This window comes from Melopsittacus undulatus, chromosome 5 (genome assembly GCF_012275295.1).
Source record: "Melopsittacus undulatus isolate bMelUnd1 chromosome 5, bMelUnd1.mat.Z, whole genome shotgun sequence".
Classification (NCBI taxonomy): domain Eukaryota; kingdom Metazoa; phylum Chordata; class Aves; order Psittaciformes; family Psittaculidae; genus Melopsittacus; species Melopsittacus undulatus.
Genome location: NC_047531.1, coordinates 58,600,281 through 58,624,375, shown reverse-complemented (window position 1 = coordinate 58,624,375; position 24,095 = coordinate 58,600,281). Strand labels below are relative to the sequence as shown.

General features: G+C 36.7%; 1 protein-coding gene across 1 annotated transcript in view; it reads left to right on the top strand.

The window, feature by feature from the left end:
* Positions 1 to 42: 42 nt before the first annotated feature.
* The window catches only part of SCYL2 (SCY1 like pseudokinase 2), a 36,794-nt gene continuing 12,741 nt past the window's right edge, over positions 43 to 24,095 (top strand). The window contains exons 1-10 of the mRNA XM_005144339.3: positions 43 to 189; positions 5,216 to 5,420; positions 10,618 to 10,775; positions 13,817 to 13,961; positions 14,564 to 14,713; positions 15,317 to 15,538; positions 16,395 to 16,511; positions 18,267 to 18,392; positions 19,830 to 20,006; positions 23,501 to 23,623. Coding sequence (XP_005144396.1) covers positions 5,244 to 5,420; positions 10,618 to 10,775; positions 13,817 to 13,961; positions 14,564 to 14,713; positions 15,317 to 15,538; positions 16,395 to 16,511; positions 18,267 to 18,392; positions 19,830 to 20,006; positions 23,501 to 23,623 — 1,395 coding nt within the window. The 5' untranslated portion in view covers positions 43 to 189; positions 5,216 to 5,243. The remainder of the gene's footprint in view (positions 190 to 5,215; positions 5,421 to 10,617; positions 10,776 to 13,816; positions 13,962 to 14,563; positions 14,714 to 15,316; positions 15,539 to 16,394; positions 16,512 to 18,266; positions 18,393 to 19,829; positions 20,007 to 23,500; positions 23,624 to 24,095) is intronic.

The following is a 24,095-nucleotide window of genomic DNA, read 5'->3' as shown; positions in this document are numbered from 1 at the left end:
CCAGCACCGCCCCTTCGGGGCGGAAGTGAGCGTGCTCTCGGCGCTGTGGCTGTCGCTATGGAGTAGTTGGAGCGGGACGGGGCCGAGCCGGGACCGGAGCGAGAGACGGAGCTGGCGTGACAGGCGGCGCGCCGGGTCCACAGGGCGACAGGCAGCCGGGCGCTGAGCTGAAGCTTCCCGCGAGCTTAGGTAAGCGGCCTGTGCCTCGCGCCTCCGGGCAGGAGCGGCTGCTTGTGGCCTAGTGGCGGTGTGCGGGGCGGGAAGAGCCAGCAGGGGCACGGGGCGGTGGCTTCGCGTCCCAGGGGCGCAGCGCAGGGTGGTGGAGGGGAAGGTGCCGCTCAGGAGGCGCGATCGTTACGTGAGCGGGGCCTGGAGGGGACCGTTGAGCCGCTCGAGCCTGGGGATCACCTGCACGCAGACGCCACTCACCGCCAGCTGCCTCCGGCTGCCGCCTGCCTCAGGCAGGATCCATTCGGCTGCCCCGCGGAGCTGCGGGGATGGCCACCGGCCCTTCGGCAGCGGGGAGGACGGGAGCTCCTGCGCGCCGCTGGCAGGGGGTTCTCGAAGGAGCGGTGTGAGTCCGGGCTCGCCGAAAATAACAGTAAATACTTTGTCTAGACACTCTCCTAGAGACAGTCCATGGGTTTGTGCAGCGTTTAGGTTAGGTTCCACCTGCCAGCAAGGGCCAGGCAGATTTCCCTGCATGGATCTCATGTCGTGAGTTTCTGGTGGGGTGTCAGTTGCAGCTCAGTACCGAAATGATGAAGAAATATTGTGAGGGTGGTTTGCAGTGAGGGCAGCTACACCGTGCTCAGTTCATCATTGCATTTGAATCTCCAGTTGTTCTAATAACAAGTGCAAGAGGTTGGTTGTGCCTGAAAAAAAATGTGTTTGCTGGGTGGTTTTGCGTGTTTTTTGTTTGCTTTCTCTCTTTGAGACTCAGTTGTTCTGTTACCTATTTCTTCTGTGAATTCATCATTGTTTGGGTCAGTAGGATGGAATGGAAGTTTAGGTTGGGTGGCATGAAGTACTCATGCACCTGCCTGCTGTCTTAGTCTGCAAAGGGGAATCCCAGCTTGTGATATGTGAAAATGCTGGTAGAGTGCATGATGCACTGGCCTTACAGTGTGCACCTGTATCCATACATCAGGTGAAGCTATGAATTAGTTATGGATTATTAGTATAAATTGATAGTTTTAAATCATGAATTTGTTTTACATTAAGTGAGAATGGTGAGGAACTGAGGAATCTTTGTTTTGGATTTACCTTTATTTCACCATTTTTAATGTTTTGCCTCGTTTCTCATTCCTGTGCTAGTTGTTTCCTCCTATCTTTCCAAGTGATTAAGTCGTCATCATTCTGGCATATTGTTGCTGGTGTACATCAGCATAAAGACCATTATTGGCTGGGAGGGGAATTTCTGAAAACAACACATTGCCCATCCAGATTTCTTTCTATGATTAGTTCTAGTTTTCATGGAGCTAGTTTCAGTAGCATTAATATTACACATGACATTCAAACAGGATGACATCAAAGTTCTCAAACTTTTATTGAATGTCCTGTATTGCTTGTCTGAACACTGTTACTCTTAATATCCCATACTTTTCTCATTTATTACATTTTAACTTGAAATGAAAGTTTCATTGTGGGTGACTTTCTTTATTGTCCTGTGGTTGTTAATTTTTCTATAAAAAGTAGCTAAGTTTTAAAAGAATTAAAGAAACCAAGGTTTGTACAGTTGTGAACTAAAATTGTATATTTCAGATACAGTTAATCATGATGATTTGTTGTATTGTTGATACTACCCAAAATAGGTGTATGGGTTGTGTTTGGCTTTTTTTGGAATGGATTTTCCGGGTACCTTGTACAGTCCAAATGCTGATAGAAGGATTTCTACAAACATGTAATGTTACATGGACATGAACTTAAACCAGAAGCTGCTTATTGAGAAATAAGTTTCTAAATAGTCCTTACTTCATAGCTAAATTAAACAGTAGTTTGCATACTGTCAAGCTGGAGAGGAACAGGTTGGACAGGGCCTACCGGGCTTGATTTTAAACCCTAACCCTTCAGACACTGGAATGCTGTTAACATTCTTACGAAGTGGCTTTTCCAGGCTTCTTACTAGGGTTAAACTTTCACCCACAGCGGAGAGAACTTATGATTTAATCAAGGCTACACAATTTTTCCACCAGCTGTGTAGAGAAGCTCCCTTTCAGATTTATACAAAGGAATTTGAACATGCACATCTATTTTCTTCATAATATTTCCACAACTAATTTTGCAAAGTGTCTCTTCATTTTTCAGTGTTTTAACACAAGATTGTTTTGCATTGATACTAGAGAAGGTTTAACGGCTGGGAGTGAATGAAATGATGCAAAAAGCACAAGGTTTAAAACCAAATAAATTAGATTTATGGTTACCTTAAACTCATTAGGATTGATTTCATAGTCCTTTATCATGTAGAGTTTGCCCCATGGAATACCTGCAGGATAAAATCTCAGGGAGCTGGAAATATCTCCCACTTTGAATACTCCACAATCCTTGTTTCTATCAGGTTAATGAAATATTCCTTTATACAAGGATATTAGCCAGTGTTTAACAGCTGCTTGGTCTTGGGCTACAGAGTTAGGAATTGTATGCATTTTTCCACAGCACAATTCTTAAAGTAAAATTAACATATTGTTATAAAATGTCACATAGTGTAACAAAATAATTAAGGAATTCTATGTTCCTGTAATTTATCTCCAGATATGTTCTCAACAAAACACTTAATACATAACAAGCAAGTACGTACTTATTTGTAAGATTATCTCATCGTATTCAGACTCAGCTCCTCATCTGAAACTCACAGTCCCCATAATTATGACCAACTCCACCTTGAACGTGCTTGCAGTTAAACCTAGTTGTGCTCCTGAATAGTCCCCTTTGAAGCTATAACTGATATTTCTGATTTTAAAGTTGAATATTTCCAAGATCAAGATCTGTGTAGCAGGATGCCTTCCTGTTTTATAATACATTTTCTTAAAACTCCTCCTCTGGTTCTTCATTTAGTAGCACAAATTTGAGTCGCTCAGCTGACGTGGAAAATGGAGAAATATCTATGGAGCCAGAGCATTTAGTGTATTTCTGCATTGCTCTATGGAATACTGAAGGTGGGCTATAACTGCAACAATATGCTGGAGCGAATTGTTCAGTAACTCATATAACTTTTAAAGAAGTTTAGTGTATCTGTTACTGCTTTGAGAAAATTAGTCTATCTTTCCAATTTAATATTAATCAGATTATTTGTCCTGATTTCTAATGGCATCAGATCTATGGGAAGGAAGGTGTGCATGCAGGGATAACTTTAGTGTGGTTCATTTCAGTCAAGCTATAGAGGTATCTAAAATAGGTTGCTCCAGGTTTTGTGAGACTAAAGAGCTGCGAAGAGGAAACAAACTCCATTTGTGTCTTGACTATGGAAAAAGCTGTGGAATAAATATAGATATTATATAGACCAAACTATTGCCTTATAAATGTATATAATACAGTGGGAAGATCTGTAATTCATACAAGCAAGCACCTCATGTAATCAGAAGGACTTTGGGACCGATTAGTTCCGGTGCTCACTGGGTTCTTTGTTAATGCCTTTTGCTGCTTTTGTCCTTGTTATCATGATTTGATAAACATCATCTTTGACACAACAGAATCTTGTCTTTGCCATTTGAATAGTAATTACTTTCTCTGTTTTTCAAAGAAGTACTTTAATACAAATTATATGCCAGTGAGTCGAGTATATGACAAATAAGGCCATAATTGAAGATAGTATTTCTGCAGATTTCAGTACATTTCCTGATGTGCTATTTTAGGCTTATTTTACTATAAGTTGAAGAAATAGTGCTCTTCATACCTTATTTGAAAGAAAGAATGAAGACATATCCTTAAATATTGCTTTTGAATATACCACGTAATGCTGATTCCAGGAAATAATTTCTTCTTACATTCTCTTCATCTTTGCTCACACTGATAAGGAAGACGAATGTCTGTCTCTATTTTTCACTGCTTGTTTCCTGTATTCATTCTTTCTTGTGTATCTGTATCAGAGATACAATTGTATAAATGAACATAGGCTTCAGAACTTGTGTCTGGCAGAATAGGCAAGTCAGATTTTTTGAAACTAATTAAGACAACTTAGGAACTATGGAAGTACACACTAAGGGGAAGATGAACTGAATTGAAAGCTACCACCATCCTTTAGCTCATAAATTTACAAGGTGATGTAAAAAACTTCTGTGTACAATTTTGTTAAAATAAAGCATAAAAAGGTGGTTTCTTGTTTTCTTCCCTTGCATCACCTTATTAATACTTAAGCTCATTAGTACTTAAATCATACACATGTCAGCAGTCTGATGGGTAAAAACATGAATTTTAATTTTTGACAAGCACAGTATAGGAAAGAACACATTTTTCTTCTGTATATAATTCACATCTATTCTTCTGGTCTGGAATCTTAAGCAGTCCCTCTCTTCAGAAAACGTGCAGTTCCATGAACACTGGAATTCAAGTACCCTGGTTTCTTTTGGATTTGGTTTCCTTTGTTGGTTGATATTGATATACCAGGTGTGAGCCTTTCTCTTCATGGGAGCAGTTTACATATTCTCTGCTTTATTAATTACCTGCTTTTAAGAAATGGTTGAATTTCTCAGTCACATCTAGTGAAGAATGATCAAGAGATTTAGAAGTTTTTGAGGAGGAGTAGAAGCAATGACATAGTGAGGTGGGAGTCAATCTCCTCTCCCAAGAAACAAGTGGTAGGACAAAAGGTAATAGCTTCAAGCTGTGCCAGGGGGAATTTAGACTGGATATTAGGAAACATTTTTTCACTGAAAGGGTGGTCAGGTATTGGAACAGGCTGCCCAAGGGAAGTGGTGGAATCACGGTCCCTGGAAGTGTTCAAAAACCATGTAGATGAGGACCCTAGTGATACGGTTTAGCGGTGGTCTTGGCAGTCCTGGGGTAATGGTTGGACTCGATGATCTTAAAAGTCTTTTCCAATAGAGTTGACTATGTGATTCTATGATGTACAATCCCCAGGCATGCACATGCAAATAATTGTATGCTGTATGGATATGTATAATTGCAAGCCCTTGCGTAGGTGTTACACCTTTCAACATGTGTCTTGTGTTAGCAGAAATTGTGAAACTTTCTTTTTTTTTTTTCCTTCTCTTTGTAGGATAATACATTGGGGCACAGTTGAGACAATGGAGTCCATGCTGAATAAATTGAAGAGTACCGTTACAAAGGTAACGGCTGATGTCACCAGTGCAGTCATGGGAAATCCTGTTACCAGGGAGTTTGATGTTGGCCGACATATTGCCAGTGGTGGCAATGGTCTTGCTTGGAAGATATTTAATGGAACTAAAAAATCAACAAAACAGGTGGGTGGCCAAGTAAAGACCTAAGTTTATAGGTTAGTTTGTAAGGATTAGATAACAGCCTATTAGGTAGCAGTTGGTAAGTGGCATTTAAATACAAAATCCAACTGGGCAGACTACTTCTAAGGGTAGTACCATAATTAAAATGAAATGAAGAACTGAACATCTTTTAAATATAATGTCCTCAGCTATATAGGTGATAAGCCTTCACTGCTGGAGAAGGAAGTGGTTTTGCATTCATAGCATACAATTCCAGGACAAGGTCTAAAAGAAGAAAGAAGCTTTTTTTAAACATGGATTGGTTCCCCAATTTATTTATCTTGCAGCTTTTTTTTTTTTTTTTCTTCTGGCAACAATACTGTCTTTTTACAGTTTAAAGTAATTATGAAATATGCCATCATTTTTTTCTCAGCAACAGAGCCTGTAGTTTTTTGCTCAGCTTGGTTCTAAAGCTAGCAGAATTAAGGACACAATGGTTTGCACTTCAAGATTCCTGTAGGTGTGTTTAACTTTTATTGTGGTAGTTCTAAATATGTTAATGTTAGGTAAGTCAACTTTCTGTTGTTTTGACTGTGCATACATTAGCTTTGAAATTAATGCTTCCTACTATTGAACTTTAAAGGCAGATTCATTTTAGAACTGAAATGGTTGTATTGTGTACCTTATGGCTGAAACAAATTGATAGCAAAAAACACTGACAAGCTTCTAAAAATAGAGCCCCCAAAAGCTGGAGGAAAATCTTTTTCTGGCAAAAGACCAGAGTAATATTGGAAAGCTTTTCAGTATTTTAGTTCAGAGACTGTTTTGCTTTGCACAGTGGGAGGCTTTGGTAAAACATGTGTTTGCATATTGAGTTACATTTAAGTATTCATTGAAAAAATGCATGCGTGCCTATGGGTAAAATAGAGAACAAAAATGAAAGGGAAAACAAACTTTCTAAAATCAAGCACTCAACTGCTACCTTAAAATTTTCCTTGCTTTTATATTAATGACATAGTCTTTAACATGATCACATTTAATGTTTTTTTTCCACTACATCATTTGGTTTACATGATAGACTGTGAACTGTAGTCCTTAAATATTTTTGGTTTGGTTTGTTTTTTAATTTTCTTTGTTGTTGTTCTGTGCCTAGTCTGTGCTATTATTCCCCACACTGTTCAAAATGTCATGGAAAATAAAAGGATTTGAGTTTCTGCGTCACAATAGTGCTAGAATGTTTTACAGGTATTGTTAACATGCTTTGTCAGTATACAGTGAGGTTAATAGGAAGAGATATTGCTATTTCATTATCGTTACATTTCCAAAGCTTTTGAAGTCTTTAACTTAGAAATACTTTCTAGTTTTGTTTGCAACTTTTATGACACACAAGCCCAGTGAGAATTATTTCTGTCCTCTTACCCCCTCCCCCCCCTTTTTTAGCAGTTACATTGGCTAAGATAGGAGCAGAATTTTTGCATTCTCTTTGGTTTATAAGGTGTTTATGTGGGTAAATAAGGACATGTATTTTAAACTGTCAGTGTGTGTTTCAAACTGCTCTGTGTTTAATAAGAAATGCAAGATTGAAAATGGACTTGGAGGATGTGGTGAGTTGACTCTGACCAGCAACAAAGCACCCACACAGCTACTCATTTCCCCTACTCCCACTGGGGGCTGAAAATAATAAGAAAAGCAAGAAAACTCATAGGTCAACATCTGGATAGTTTAACAGGTGAAGGAAGGCAGGAGGAAAACCAGGTAAAGCAAAGGAAATTGCTTACTACATCCCACAGGCAGACTGATCCCCAAGCTTGTCTCCAAACAACAGCCACCTTGGAAGCCAGAAGCCCCTCTTTCACTACTCTAGTTTTTACCACTGAGCATGTTGTTATATGATATGGAGTAGCCCTTTGGCCAGTTTGGGTTGGCTGTCCTCTTCATGTCCCATTCCAATCTCCTGCCTACCCACAGCCTACTTACTGTGGGAGCAGAGTAGGAAAAAATGAAAGCCTTGAGCCTGTGAAAGGATTGTTCAGCAACAGTGAAAACATTGGTGTGTTATCAGTACTGTTTTAGCCACAAATCTAAAACACAGCACCTTGTGGGATGCTATTAAGAAAATTCAGTCCAGCTCAGTTGGACTCAGTACAAAGGAAAATTGCCTAAAGAAGCTGGAAATAGGAAACTGGGGTGTTTAGTGATTAAAATACAAGGATAAAAAAGCTTTATGAAGGTGTATATTAGTGAATACCAGGTCTTTGGGACAACGGTCAACAGGATTCCCATAAAATACACAAGCACAATCAAAGAGAACTGTTTCACACTTTTCCGTCAGTGTTTAAAAGTGTTCTAGATGAGTAAATATGATTATAGCCCAGTTAAGTCCATCATGTGTGTTCCATGTTGTGGACAATGCTTACTACTGTTTGCACAGGTGACATTCAGTTCCTTGGCAAAAGCAGTGGAGAACTTAAACACTGATATTTTTTAGGTGATTCATGTTAAAAATCTAAATTCTTGACAGTAACAACAGATGTTTTCTTTAAGGTCTTAATTCTGGCAAATACTTACACAGTATACATCATAACACACAGCTGTCTCACTGTCATTACTGAGGTTTGTCTAATATCACTTTGAAGTAAATGAGTATCCCTTGGCTTAAAATTGTGGGAGGTGAGACAGAAGGTCCAGATGGTCTCATGTTTGTGAACAGAACTGAGACTTAAACTTAGATCTCTTGAGTGTTCAGTCTATTCCTCTTAATACTTGTCTATATTTACTAGCCAAGCATTGCCAGTATACTTGTTGAGACAAGAGCATGTAGAACAAGGTGTATATACTTCCTTTAACATAATGAATGAAAATCTGTGTTGTTAATGGTAAGGGTTGTTTTGCCTCTACTTTTTCACTTTCTTTGTGAAGACCAGTCTTATTATTTTTAAAATATATTTTAGGGGGGTTTATGTTAATTTTATATCATGAAGTCAATATTATGCAGAATTAAATAACAAGAACTCATCTGCAGGAGGAAGCTACTCTTCCTTCAAACCTATGAAATGAAAAAAAAAACCAAAAAAAACCCAGAACAAAATGGAAGCTTCTCTGGAGCTTTCTGTGGAGAGAAGTGGTAACTGTGTAGCTGTAGCAGGCCTTCATCTTGGTAACTTTCCATGGAAGTAATGGAAGGAAATTGAATCCCTAGAGTCAGTAGCCCTCCTCTTCGGGCTGAGTAACTTGAGGCTTGAATTCTTGTAAAACAGAAAAGGAAAACAGAAATAATGTGTTCATAGTCAAAATTTGACAGGTCAGTTTGGTTCACAAACAATAATTCCATGAACACTTTTAAATGTTTCCAAGCATGCTATATTGTTTCAGTAATTTTTGTGTATTGAGGGTGTGTTCTATGGCCCATGACTCATCTCTTCATTCTTCTCTACAATGGTATCTGGTGACATATGGGGGTTAAGATACTATATTGTTGATATGGCATTCTGCATATAAAACTCAATGTTGATTATAGAATTGAATATCAGAATGCCATATTTTGAATTACTGTTATCAAACGACAGTTAACATTTTAGAGTCCATGAGCAGAGATGTCTGTATCAGGTGTTACATCAAAATGAAGGTATTGAAAGCAAGGTGTCACACAGCTCAAATTATTTTGGTTCTTGACACTCTACAGTAACTAAGTCTACAAAATCAATGTTATGGAAATAATTTTCATACCAAGAATACTACAATTTCACATACATATATATGGTAACCTAACTTTGTATATGTGAAAATTTGATCAAACTTAAACCATGAAGGATTGCAACAAGCGCCAACAGAACTTATATATAGCCATCATAAAATATTCATACCATAGCTGATGTCACTATGCAATTTAAAAATTAGCTTCCTGAATTCTTTTGACTTGTCGTTAAACAGAAGTGCTTTCGGAAGGGCTGTATTAGTTTGAAAGTTTGTTATTGGTCACGTACTGCTCAATACATTCACACTTTGTAATGGCAAATGTGTAGTTTTTTTAAATAGTGGGTATTGCATGTACTTTCAACCTCCGTCATTGATTCCTGCCTGCTTTGTGCCAGTGTTGATGTTTGATCCATCATACTTGTTGGAGTTGGAGCAGGGAGCTGCAGTGGATAGAAGGAGGAAGAATGTACTTAGTTGAGTTAGCTGTAAATGTTCACCTGCTAGTGGCATAATGAAACAGGTACCAGCTAAAAAATATAAACCAAATTTTTTTCTGTGTTGGGCTTAATTTCATTGTTTTATATAAATAGTGTAACTGTTCCTGTGAGGTTGTAATTAGAATAATGGTTATAAAATGTGCAGTACAAGAGCCTAGACTTCCTCATGGGACTAAAAATTGTATTTTTGTATTATTTTGTATTGGTTTCTAACCTTTATTTTTATTTATAACACTATTGTAGGAGTACAAGAATGTTTGTTTCATGTTTTTTTTTTAATTTCCTTTCTTCTTCAATTGATTTATTTCTTTTTAATGGCTTCCAAGATGGGGATGTAATCTAATTTTTTATTTCACATCTACTTTTGTAATTTCAAGGTCTCGTAAAAATTATCTTCAGCTCCATTTTTAGAGATTTAATGGAAGAACTATTTTCTTTGGTTTTATTTCCCACTGCATTTCTGGGACTTCTTTTTACACATGTTCAAGCATTAAAAATTCTTAATGTTTTATCATGGCCTTATCAAACTGATTACTGTGACTATAAATTACGTTTCGTGAATGTCTAGTTTAATATAGATTGTACTTCCTTGGAGCAGATTGCTGAAACAAGGTCTAGTTTAATAAAGCACCGCTTGATATATTAAATGCCAAATGAATGCACATCTGCTCAAAATATTTTAATTGCTCATAGTTGATGTAAATGCTTTCATCTACTTCAGTTTAAGCTGATATATGTCCTGTGGATCTGCTGCTTTGTCACTGTGTAGATAGTGCTTATAGTTCATTTATTACTGTTGGTAATACATGTTAGTACCTTAACTGTTAAAATATATGTCCTGGAGGTTCTGTACAGTAGCATGTGATTATGACTGGGATAAAGTAAGGACAATATGTATGTATGCATCGGAATACTTATTGCATTTGTGGGATTGTACTGTTTATTCAAAATATGTGTATGCAATTGCATGTAGGCTTTGTTTTCTTGGCTATGTGATATACTGAGTGAATTTTGTTGCTTATTTCTAGGAAGTGGCTGTTTTTGTCTTTGATAAGAAGCTAATAGACAAGTATCAAAAATTTGAAAAGGATCAGATTATTGATTCTCTAAAACGAGGTGTTCAACAGCTGACCAGGCTCCGGCACCCTCGACTACTTACTGTTCAACATCCATTGGAGGAATCCAGGTAAGCTGTAGTAAAGTTGAGAACGGACTTTCTTAATCACTGTTTTGTTACTGGATGTACAATACCTGGAATATTCAGCACATACATCTGTCGTGGTTTAAGACCAGCCAGCAACCCAGAACCACACAGCCACCCGCTCATGGCTACAACTGCTGCTGCTGAACCCAGGACAACATCTGATGAGATTCAAGTTCACTGTGTTTACTCATGTGAGAACAGTATTAACCCCACCCTCAGATTTCACCCCCCGTCCCCCCAAGCCATGGGATGCATTTCTGGTCTGAATCTGTTACATGATCTTACAGTTGCAGCTGTAAGGCTACACATGACCTTATAGCATGAAAATTTAGTAGTTCAATTAATTTCACTTTTAAAGAACTCCCTGAAACATTGTTTTCTTTCAAAAGGTTGTTTATATATTTGTTGCATTTATGAGATGCATGTAATTAGTGCATGTGTGACTGAAGATTTTTAGCAAATTGTGTGTGTTATGGCCACATATATGTTCAGAAGGTCCTCAGATGCCAGTCAAGGGACAGAAAATTCAGTGTGCCTTTTTTAGTGCTTATTTGATTTGTTTAAAGTTGGTCATTAGGCAATAATGGGTTAATTAATCCAGTGTAGTGATAACAGCACACAAAAACCTAATAAAATGAAACCTGAAAATAAAATAGAAGCCTGATCCAGATCTACTGAGGAAGATCATGAAGGTTTTAGAGGATTTTTCCAAAGTAGATTTCTAAATTATAGCCTACTGAAAATTCATGTACATTGCCTTTCAAAATAGTACATTTTTGACTGTGTCTGTTAACCTGTATTCTTCCAAATGTACTGGCTTCTAGGAGCTGGGAATACTGTGGGAATGCGTCTTCATCTTTGTGTCACCTACTTTGGGAAGGATTTCTTGGATTAAATTACACTTGCATATTCATATATGTATTTCCTCACGTATTAAACACATTTTGCATTAACAAGGGTTCAAAACTGTCATTTCGTCTTTTTCAGTATGCCCCTCACAAAAGCTTAAGGATTAAATAAACTATTACGGACTAAATTGCCTAGGGTCACCTCAGTCATAGTGTATGCAAGTGAATTCTGGAGTATACCCCAGACATCTTATTAATTGAGTATTTTGATTGACTCAGCAACTAGGTCTTTATTTTTCCTCTGAACTCTGCACTGCAGAAGAAAAGGCTAAGATTCATACCTTGGAGTGTTAAGAAAGCTTTAGTGTTTTTCTTGTGAAGAAATTGAGCCTTTTCAGTAAAATTAAGAATGTAGTTATGACAGAATTCTTGTTTGTGAGATTTTAGTGATGCCCTGTGCTTTGTTCCAGCCGTGGTTCTTTCTATACTCAGCATGCTCAGCTACTGGTAGGAACACCAGTTGTGCAAAACCTGTCCAGTTGCTTGCTGTGCCAGAAACTGATATAACGGGTTTTGGAGAGGGTTCATAAAAGAAAAATTTGCTTAGAGTATTTGTGTGTGTAACCTTGTGCAAGCATGCTGTAAGATTTCTTTAGAATTGCAGGTCTTCCCAGAGTGTTTATTCTTGAAGAAATCCATCATGGGCTCCTGGCTCGACTGTACCTGGCCTTTTTTTGTGTCTCCAAAGTACACAGTTGTGTTGAACTGCTTGCAACTTACCCTTTGTTCTGTCTTGGTGGGGCAAAGTGATACCTGATGTACCTGCACTGCTGAAGTAGATACAGCAAGAAAGGCCAGATGTTTAGGCCCTAGTGTGTAAAGTGGTCGCTTTTCCACTATTAATAGAATGTTCGTAGTCCAAATTACTGGCATTCCATATAATTATATTTTATATAAATATATATTATACATATCATAATGTATAAATTTTTACATGCATTTGTATAGCAAATAACCATTTATTCTAAATATTTCATATAAATACGTTTACTTACAACTGGTCTTGAATTCCAGTAACAGCACAGATGGATATTGTTCTATATTTAATTTCTTGTTGGAGAAAAGGATAAAAAAAGCCAAATTACAAATTCACTCATAATGTCATTACTACCCATAAAAAAGTAGCAGTTTGAGGAGTCCCAGATACTTAATTACTAGATACTCCATCTGCCGCAGTTTCTCCCAAAGCATATGCTTTTTTAGCCATTTTTAACTTGTTTTCTTTTTATTATGTTACTCTGAATTCCGTTTTGATATTATTCAGGGAACTGTTAAAGAAGCTGCACAGTATGGCAGACACCAGCTTCTGCACTGTTCACTTGCTTTAACTACACTTGCCCTATCCTTCTGTTACTCTGACTTTAGTTCTCATTTGATTTGCTCCTAAAGTGAAAAATATACTGCCATCTTATTCCCTCAAAATAACAGCAATCAGAGCAATTTTGAAGCTCAGTGTTAAAACCAGTGCACTTCATGTGTAGAAGTTTGCTTCAGCTGTGTTTTTCAAATACTGTAGCTGTAAAACTGCATAAGCAAGATATGGAGTTTTTCACAAAGAAAACAGTAGATAATTTAGAAAACAGTCACTTCACATGCAAACTGCAGTGCACACATCAAGGTTATTTTTGTTTGTACCTCTTCTGTTCATTTGCAAAGTAAAGGAATATTCAGGTGCTACCTTACGTTTTATTAATTTTGTTTCTGATCATTGTCTGACCACAGTAAGTATTGCTTCAGTCAGGTATGTGTCTGTTTTAGGCACAGCTAAAAGCCTGATTTTAAAGTTTTAGTAATAGTAAGAATTGTTTAATATTCCTGGCTTAGGACAAGAAAAGCATTGTTTTGTAAGTCTTTTTATGAAGCATTGTGTGCCTTGTTAGTGATATATGTGAATGCTGGAGAATAAAATAACTAATATTTTTTAATACTTCAGATATTTATATATTTCTCTTTAGTATAAATAACTTGTAAGAATTCAAAACCTGAAATAAAACATGGTTTTAGATAACACCTAAAAAGTAAAGTATAATCGAATGTTTATGTGGTTCTTCATTCACAATAAAGAGATATATTACACTTATTTGCAAGAAACATTTCAATGTATATCCTCTACAGGGATTGCTTGGCATTTTGTACAGAACCAGTCTGTGCAAGTTTAGCTAATGTTCTTGGCAACTGGGACAACCTGCCTTCTCCTTTACCATCTGACATTAAAGAATACAAGCTTTATGATGTGGAGACCAAATACGGTTTGCTTCAGGTAGGACACAGATTGTCCTTATAATTTTCTTGCACTTTTGGTATTAATGATTGTTTTATGAAGTTTGTAATCTGCCAAAGTTTTGTCTGCCTGTAGTAAATCAAATCAGGAAGTGAGAGATGATGATGCCCTGATCACTGTAGGTATAAAAGAGGATGAATGCTGGAGGCTGTCTAAGTTGCTATTGGTTTTGCTTCCAATATGGAAAATACAAAATCAAATTAATTTTTATTTTCTATATATGTGGAATATATGTGTATGATACAGCTGTCTCTCCCATATGTAAATCTTTTCTTTACCTTCTGTTGAGGAACAGTAGCTCCTAGGTTTTATTTATTGAAGATGTTGATCAACTTTGAAAAGCATTGTTGTTCTTATGCTGTTATGGTTAATCAGCATTAGTAATCCCATCGGCTGATTACCCATCTGTGTTTAATTTCACTCCTACATAGCTTTTAAGACATAGCCTAAAATAATAGTGAAGAATTGTTTCTTAGTTAACTTACCAATTAAATCATGACCACAGGAATAGAATTTTTGTAAATATCTTGCAGAATATTTGGGGAAATAGTTGACCTGAAATAGTAATCTTTTATTAACAGGTTTCTGAAGGCTTGTCATTTTTGCATAGCAGTGTGAAAATGGTCCATGGAAACATTACTCCTGAAAATATAATTTTGAATAAGAGTGGAGCATGGAAAATTATGGGCTTTGATTTTTGTATCCAGTCAACAAATCCATCTGAGCAGGAGGTAATAAGTCTTTACATTTATCATCATTAGATTTCAAATTCAGAGCTTTGTCTGAAACCGGTTTCGTGACCTTACATTTCAGTAGCAAATAATTTATTTAATATCTACTTCTGTATTTTGTTGACAGGGAGTTTGAACATATGGCACAGGTCTGGATTGAAGTGCTGCCTTTGGTCATCACAGAAAAAAGACAATGAGTTGGCTCAGTGGAGTCAAAATAGTGACGGTTTCAGACAGAGGCTGAAGCCTGTGCCACTTCTGCTCACCTGCATGTTGGATGGTGTGCAAAAGCTTCCTAGTCTAGTCTCTTGCATCCACTTCAGTGCCTGGTTGCTACCTCCTGAAATGAATTCCCATTGTAATTCACATTTCTCACGGCAGTGCTTTGATTTTTACATTATACTTCCCAGCTCTAATATTCAGACTTAACTGCATCAGTTAATCACTCTAAGCTACAGACACAGATTCTTAACTGTTGCCTTACTCTGTTTCATTCCTAATTGAATTTGAGTGCATTATTTTTTTTGTTGCTGCATAAGTTTCTTATTTAAAATCTTCTTTAAAAATCCCTAATGAATGTACTTTCTTTTACTTCTCTTGTAGCCAAAGTTTCCTTGTAAGGAATGGGATCCGAACTTGCCTTCCCTGTGTCTTCCAAATCCCGAATATCTGGCACCAGAATATATTCTGTCTGTGAGCTGTGAGACAGCTAGTGATATGTACTCTCTAGGAGCTGTTATGTATGCGGTATTCAATAAAGGGAAACCAGTTTTTGAGGTCAACAAGCAGGATATTTATAAAAGCTTTAGTAGACAGCTGGATCAGGTATTTGTTCTATTTGTGACTATTATTTGTTGATACTCGTATTTAAAAAGTTATTGGTTTAAAATAGGATTAAATATTTAGAATACAATACCAGTGCTCCAACATAAAAAATACGATAATGTATCCTATCGTGCATGCTATCTGTGTAACAAGAAAGAGGAATGCTAGTAAAATGTAGGAAATAAAAATATATGTAGAGAAGGTTACATTTGCCAGTTTTATAAACTACAAGTTTCATTTTTCACCTGATTTCTCTGTAAATCTGTTGAATGCTGGTCTTCTGGAGTAAGTACTTTACCTGTTGGGAAGGGGTGTGAAACACAAGGCAGTGAATGACCTGTGTAGGGACTGCTGAAGATGGCTGAGTTTAGAGCTATTTGATTACTTGACACTGCAATTGGTATCCGCTTAGCTATAAGTTCTTTCACATTCTTTGTGGACTATGAACATTAATAGAAGACAGTTACTTGGATTAGCTAATGTAATGTCTGTTCACATGCAAGTTTCTTTGCTATAATTTGGGATCCCGTTGCCTTGATTGTGTATACTGTGTTTTAATGTGGACAACACCTCAAATAATGACATGTACCTTTTTAAAAATACTGTGTTTGTGTTCTCTGATGACCTGAACACAATGAGAAGCTGGAAATAGGGGAATGTGAACTGAAGGTTGATGAGAGACAGAAAGAAGACCATGAGGGATGAGAAGCAAATGGGTTAGAAAAGGAGGGGAAGGAGTCATATCAAAGGTGTGTGTGGAGAAACATCAGGAGGACAAAGTACTGTTGTATATTGGAAATAGTTACATGTTGGAATTTCTAACATCATGGTCCATGTGCTTAAATTACTTACACAGCTGAGCCGTTTAAGCTCCAGTACTCTTCAGAATATACCAGAGGAGGTGCGTGAACATGTAAAGCTACTCTTAAATGTAGCTCCAGCAGTCAGACCAGACGCAGATCAAATGACTAAGGTCAGTTCATGGAAAATACGGTAGCCATAGGAAAGAGGAGAAATAGTGTTTGATTTGTAGAAACAATAGAACAATTTTAAAATATTTTCCTGTTAATAATTTTAGTTGAAACGTTACATACTTTTAAACTATTTTGGAAATAGTGATGTTAGTTGATGACAAAAATTGTCCTTATGCTGACTCTTATTAATATGGAAGAAGTTAGTGCTGAGACAGAATTGAAAATAATTATTCAATGCAACACTGTTTTGTTGCTTTCCAATATTGATTTTTTTTTATATAGTATGTTTTTATTCAATTCAGTCTTTAAAACTGTATTGGAAGGATTTTAAAGCCGTAAAATGATAAAGGGCAGTAAATTCAAGGATTAAATTTTAGCTTAATAGTTTTTGGTATATTCTTAAGTATGCAGAGGAATAGCTTAAAATGTATTTGGAGTTACTTGCCGTAATAAAGAAAGAATTAATTTCAAGTAGGGTAATTAAAATTTTAATTGGCAAACTCTTCCTCCACTTTCCTGTCTGAAAATAGAATATAAAAGCACTGTTTTTCCTTTGCCTTATGCCCTTTTTTCTCATATCTGATAGCCTTTCTGGTTCCTGTTTATAGATTTTCTTAGCTAAACAATTTTATTTTCCTGTCATATAAGATCAGTGTCATAGCAGTTGGAAGAAATAGTGAGTGAAGAAGGGAGGGGAACAAGTAATAATTCTGCAAACATATATGCTGAAAGATGGGAGGTGAGGAAATTGGCAAATATTATGCAGGTATCAAATCACTTGTCTGAAGGACTACAATTAATATATCTGTAAATGGTTGTATTGAGCAGTATGGTTTTATGAAGATATTGAATCTTTTCTACCACGCTGTGCTGCAGGCTGAAGTGTAGGGTAAAGGTACTGGAACTTTAGTTCCAAAAGCAATTTGTTAATGGCTGGCATGAGATGAATGAAAATGGAGCTTGACACAGGCAAGTTTACCTTGCTAGTTTTAGCTATTTTGTGTTAACCTGTATAGAATTTCATGATCACACATGTTTTGGTGTGTGATCTAGAAAGCAGAATTTAAGTTCATACTACAGACTACCTTGAATTCTCTGCTGATAGATTCTTTTAATCTGTATTGCCCTACTCCAGTCGGCTTTTCTGATTCTCTTTTTTCTTTATTGCTCTTACTGGCTTCTCTTTCTGCCTTACAGCAGAGCTTCTTTAAATGTTTTTATATCTTTATATCTTAACAAGGCCTGTGCCCTCTTTGCTGAAGTAATGCAAACAGGGGAGATTGTCTATGAAATTATAGTGGATAGGATTTGCAAGTGGGTCTGAACATTGGAGAGAAATTTCTAACATTAACATTTATTGCATGTAAATGCTTGTTGATACATTCTATTTTCCAGGGGTGGTAGGTAGCCAGATCTGAATGTCTTAGTAAGTAATTTTAATCAAGTTTTTTACTTCTCTATTTTATTTTTTTTAGACCAAACACTATTTCATGGCCAAAAAAATAAATTAGAGACACATAATGTGTGTAGGTTTCTCTAATATGCTAGGAAAATTCCATCGTAATAATCAGCCTTTATCTCTGAATATTATACTTCACAGTATGAAAAATGGCTTTCTAATTGTTGCAGGCACATCATTGTAAAGTTTTACTGTAGTGCATTGGAAAGAGAAGTAAATTATTATATTTTGGAATCTTGTTACACTGTCAATGTTGTCTCCCTTCAGATTACAAGCTTTTTAATCTTATTTTTAGATACCATTCTTTGATGATGTAGGAGCAATGACGCTTCAGTATTTTGATTCATTATTTCAAAGGGATAACCTTCAGAAATCGCAGTTTTTTAAAGGGCTACCAAAGGTTCTGCCAAAACTACCTAAGGTATGTCTGTATGATGTCTTGAAATAGTGAGTTTAAAAACGTGAACATCTTTAACACACCAGATCTTGGAATTTGGACTTTATGTAGCATCCTACCTAAAAGACTGCCATGAGTCTGTCAGAATAGAGTAGTAGGAAAGAAGGGGAGATTAGCAAATAATTGGTATGGAAATACTCCTCAGCTATCAGTAATTCTTTAAACGGAAAGTGGCAAGTTGTGCTATCAGTATGTATAAGGAACCGTGTCCTATTGTAGTTCATCACACTTTGGGAATTGTATTCACTTACAAGGCTTTCCCTTTGCTTCCAGATGCTATTGTAGCTCTTTGAAGTCCTGTTGCCACCTTTTCTCCCAGTAAGGCTGCTTCAAGTTTTTTCATAGCAAGGCAGTGTTTCAGTGCTGAATGATTCAAAACTTCCTCCCCGCAGCAGACTAAGTGCTTTCTTCTGGTAGCAGTGCCCAGAAACCTCAAAGGCAAATGTCTATCATTACAGATTTCTCCTGTGTCATGTTAGACACTATGTCTAGACTGACTCCTTTTCCTTTTGTGTTACTTAATGTAAGTCATAATGCATATGTGGTAGAAAATGTAGCTAAATATGTATGTAGTTAAATATGCAACAGTTTAGCTTCTCAACCATTGCATTAAATTTCTCTATTTTTAATTCTGTTTTGAACAACACAATGCAAAATTCAGATTTCATGTTTCATAACTCTGTTCTTTTTATTTTATTTTTTTCCTTTGATCAAAAATTATTGATACTCTGAATTTGAAAATAGATGGGATGTGTTTCACCTAACTTAAGACAGCCACTGACTGACATAATAATTTTTTTTCTGTCTTAAAAAGTATATTATATGAGGAAATGAACTGTGCCTTTGAATTGTGTATTTCTCTTTAACTACTTTAAAAGCATATAAGGATGTCTGCAGTAGACATCTGCAGTTTAAATACATATTTCATCAGCAGAATCCCATTTAGGGAATGTATCTGGATTTTTATAGGGAGGTATAGTAGGGTTATCTTTTTTTTGACGAGTAATGGGTTATTGAAGAACTGTTTATTTTTATGTTTTTTTGTGGGGTGATAAGGTCTTTTTAAAGAAAGCAGATAGAATAAGGTTTTCATAATTCATATATGTGGCTGAAACCCCTATTTTCTGTACAGTTACTTGCTTTTTGTTGACCTTCACAGTTATAACCTGTATATATATATATATATAACATATAATAATGTTTTGAGTGCAAACAGAGAAAAGTAAGCAAAGTAACGTAGTGCAAATTAGCTAGACTATACTGTGAAAATAAGAGTTCAAAATTGAGAATTGCCTGCTTTTTTGTAAGAATCAGATTAATACAAAAGCTGTTGAGCTGGCACAATAGTAACTTACTGCAGTGCAGTACAATGTGATGCATGCTTCATTTTTTTTCTTTTAGCGTGTCATAATTCAGCGAATTTTGCCCTGCTTGACTTCTGAATTTGTGAATCCTGATATGGTACCTTTTGTCTTGCCTAACGTTCTCCTAATTGCTGAGGAATGCACCAAAGAAGAATATGTCAGGCTCATTCTGCCTGATCTTGGTCCTGTTTTTAAGCAGCAAGAACCAATCCAGGTATGTTAATATTGTTCAGATGACAGTTATACTCTTTGTCATTTCTTTCCCTGAAAAATTACTAATTGTTCTATTTCCCTTTTCCAGCTTCACACAGATTTCCCAGCATGCTCTGTAGTTGTTGAGGCAGTCAGCCTTTATTTGTAGATTTTTTTTTCCAGGAAATTCACAAAGCTTCTGCTTCTTCATATGTGTTTTCTGAGGGTATATTTGTGTTTGTAGATGAGATTAGCAAAAAAAGAAAAATCTGATTTACCAATCAATTCTTATGTTTGGTTGGTTGTAGAAGGTATATTTGTAAGAATTTTATAACTTACTTAGCTGATCTGAACAGGGTTGTACAGTACAATATTTGCACATATTCTAACAGTAGCTGGACTTAGGAGTTGGTTTTGGGTTTTTTTTATACCTTGTATCCACGTTGCTGTCACTGGGTGGAGTGGATAAGGTGCAACTTTGACATTCTCTTAAGAGCACTGTTTATTCATAATAAACATTGTGCCTCCACAGATAAAAGGCAGCTGTGCATTCCTTCTAGCTCACCTTGTTTTACTGTTGGATGCTATTAATTCACTGCAGAGCACTAAAGGAGCAAGATAAACATAGGAATGAATGAGCTGACCTTTTGTTTCTGGGTTTCAGGAAACCAGATCAGAGAACTCTCATTGTACTGGGAAGGGGGGAAAGGAGAGAACTGTGTAACTGGGAATACCTCAGAAAATTAGAACTACTTAGTGCTGTTTACTTTAGTACAATGAGGCTTCATGTTAGCTTTGCTGTTGTATTGAAAAATGAAGCATCTAACTATTCAAAAGCCAGTGAACATTTCATTTGTGCTGTTTCATACTAAACGGTAACATTCTGTTTTGCTACCTTTAACATCAGATTTGTGAGACGATGCTCATTGCAAAATGTTTGTCTCAAAAGTTTTGCATTTGGAGCAAAATGGGTGCAAGAGCTGTTTTATTTCTTGGGAAATGAGGGAACCAAAATATAGACTTGGGATCAGCTCAAAAAGAGCAAACTTTGTGATGTTTTTCTGTAGGTTTCTAGATCCTATATATTAAATCCTTTTGTTGACATTTTTGATGCAGACTAAGTACTAGATAACTTATTTCACTGTTACCCTATGGTCTTTTCAATATGGCAGAGTTTAAGTAATCTAGGACAGGTTTTGAAAGTTAATACTAGGTATTCAGGGAAAAAAAGTGTAAGGGTTCAGAATGCCAGAGGACAGAATTCCAGGTCTGACTGTGCAAGGCAAAAATACTCTGTTCCTGTGTGTTTGTAACTCGTGGAGAGGGATAGACAGAGAAGGTGCCAGTGTTTATTCCAAACACTCTCTCAAGATGTTCTAGATTTGTATAAGGAGCTGGCCTATTGCTTGGCTTTCATAGGATACTCATGAAGTGAATGTGTCATAGGGAAGCTACTGTAATTCAGTTTGAAGAAATTGTTAACCAGTGTTCACAATAATTTTGTATGGGGGAATTTATAATGTGAAAACGGAATATTTAGTCTCCAAGAATATGATACAAAGGAGCAGTTTAACTAACATGTGTGCTGTAAATTAACATCCTAGCTTACTCTGACATAGCTTCCCAGTGTAGACAAACCCTTGATTTATAGCTAGGGAAATCCATAGACAGTTTGCATACGCTTTGCTGCAAATTCATATTCTAATTCAGTACACCACAGTACTGGGCTTGGTATTAATGAATGAATTATATCTTTAACATTATTGTTCAGAGTGCAACTGCTCCTGCTTGCTTATTAGATGGTGTGCGTGAATCTGTGACTTTCACATCTTACTTTTTATCCTGCCAAGAGGTTCCGGCAGGGCAGGTGCCACTGTGGGGCCTGGTGCTGTTCCACTTCCTACCAGGGGTAGTGTCCTGGAACCTTGCCACGGGCACAGCGTGTGTGAGATATCAGGGGGGCTTCAGGTGGACTCGAAAGGCATTATTTACCTGTTGGTGCCCGGTCTTCTCCCAGGGCATGCTGGAGGAAGGGGTGATGCTTTTTGAAGCTTCACTGACGGAGTATGCAGAGTGCCTTAAAGAGTTACCTGCAGATGAGGTCTGTTGTCAAGCTTCAGCCCCCCCAGTGTCTGCTGATCAGAAGGCCCCAGCTGTGAATGCTCCATCCCTGGCAGTGTTCAAGGGTGGCATGGTTTAGTGTGAGGTGTCCTTGCCCATGGCACGGGGGTTGGAACTGGATGATCTTAAGGTCCTTTCCAACCCTAACTATTCTATGATTCTGTGATTCTATTTAAGTAGAAACTATCAAATACTACCCTAGACAGCTAAAAATGAAGGAAGCTCATTGGAACAGCATGAATACATTCTAGTTGAAGACAAGTAAGAAGTCAGAAATGATTCAGCATGGTTATCTGAGTTGAAAAGCATTGACAGCCAGTGAAAAACAGCTGAGCTGCCTCTGTGTAATCTAAATTACCATATTAGTACAATGTTTAATGTAACATAGTTAAACCAGTCTGTTTTATGTTCAAACATATGGTTCATATTTCAAAGGAGCTTTTCTTGTTGTTAAAGAACAGGTTTCATTCATGTCCTTTTCAGATCTGCTAAAACAATTAAATGCAAACACTGCTACATATTTTTCGTCTTCAAAAATGAAATATTTTCCTCCTATGAAATACTTGCCTTTTAATTATTCCTGTGATAGAATTCACCGCAGTTTATCCATCTGGTCTGATCTGTTTTCTGATATTAGTCTGGATTATCAGTGGATAGTCAATGTCACCTGTAGCAAGTCATCTCACCTATCTGAGATGAGACATGAATCTTATGAGTTACATAGCTCTCTGCATTGGAGAGTGAGCCTGGATAAGTAACTTAGAATAGCTACTAACTTTCAGATGGCTAAGCCTAAGCAAGATGAATCCCGGTATGTAAAAGTGCTATCCTGGTTTTGATTTTCAGGTTAACGTGATGTAATGGGGGGGGAGAGGGGATTTTATGTTACACAATTTCCATGTGAAATAGAATAAAGGTAGTTTGTGTCCATATAGTAGCTATAATATTCTTTTCATTGTGTCCCTATTTTGATTCTAGATATGGAGGGAATAGAGCTTTTATATGTGGAATTGTAATCAAATGCTTTGAGGACAATATTGGAGCCATATGGTTTTGAAAGTTTGGCTTTTTCGACAACAGTGTGTGTATAAAGATATTCTGTGGGTGTAAATAGAAGCAAGAAATCCTCCCTTAGGTTTATGGTTCTTACTTCAGAAGGATTAGCCTAGAACATGCATGTTTGTTGACTTGTATTTGCTTTTTTTAAAGTACAATAATATGTCAAAGTTCTTTTTGTCTTCCATGCCTTCAGGCAAGCAACATGGTAAGTGATCACATTTACTGAGTTACGAGAAAACTTTTGAAGTTTTTACGATATGATAATCACAGTTTAAATTGTAAGTACATGTTTCTGGACTTAAAATTTCTGGATTCTAAATGGTGTTCTTTTTATAGATCTTGTTGATTTTCCTGCAAAAAATGGACTTGCTTTTAACCAAAACTCCACCAGATGAAATAAAGAACAGTGTTCTCCCAATGGTTTATAGAGCCTTAGAAGCACCTTCAATTCAGATCCAGGTATAGCAATTGTAGCCTTTATTTAAAATCTTTTTTTTTTTCTGTTTTCTGTAAGCTGCTGTGTCTACTTTTTGTATACATGTTTGTTTACTTGAAAAAAAAGAAAAAACTGTGTAATATTTTCCTGAATATTGAAAGAAAATTTATTTTCTTAAAATAAAATATAGTTCCCTTATTTTCCAGGGAATGACCACATGACTCCTGTTATAATCCTCTTATCTTACTAGCTACCATAGCAAAAAGTAGGATGCACATTTACATTACATTTCTGATGCAGCAGAAACTATGCAGGCATGCATGCTCTTACCAGTCAAGAGGTGGCTCATTCTGAGGTTCTACTGGTAAGAACATGTGTGCTGACAGTTGTCTTGGAAGATATGCTGTAAAATCATATTAATACACCTCCTGAAAAAAATTTATATTTTAATGTTTGTTTATGCTTTCTAACCCTTTATAAGTTTTTTTTTTTTTT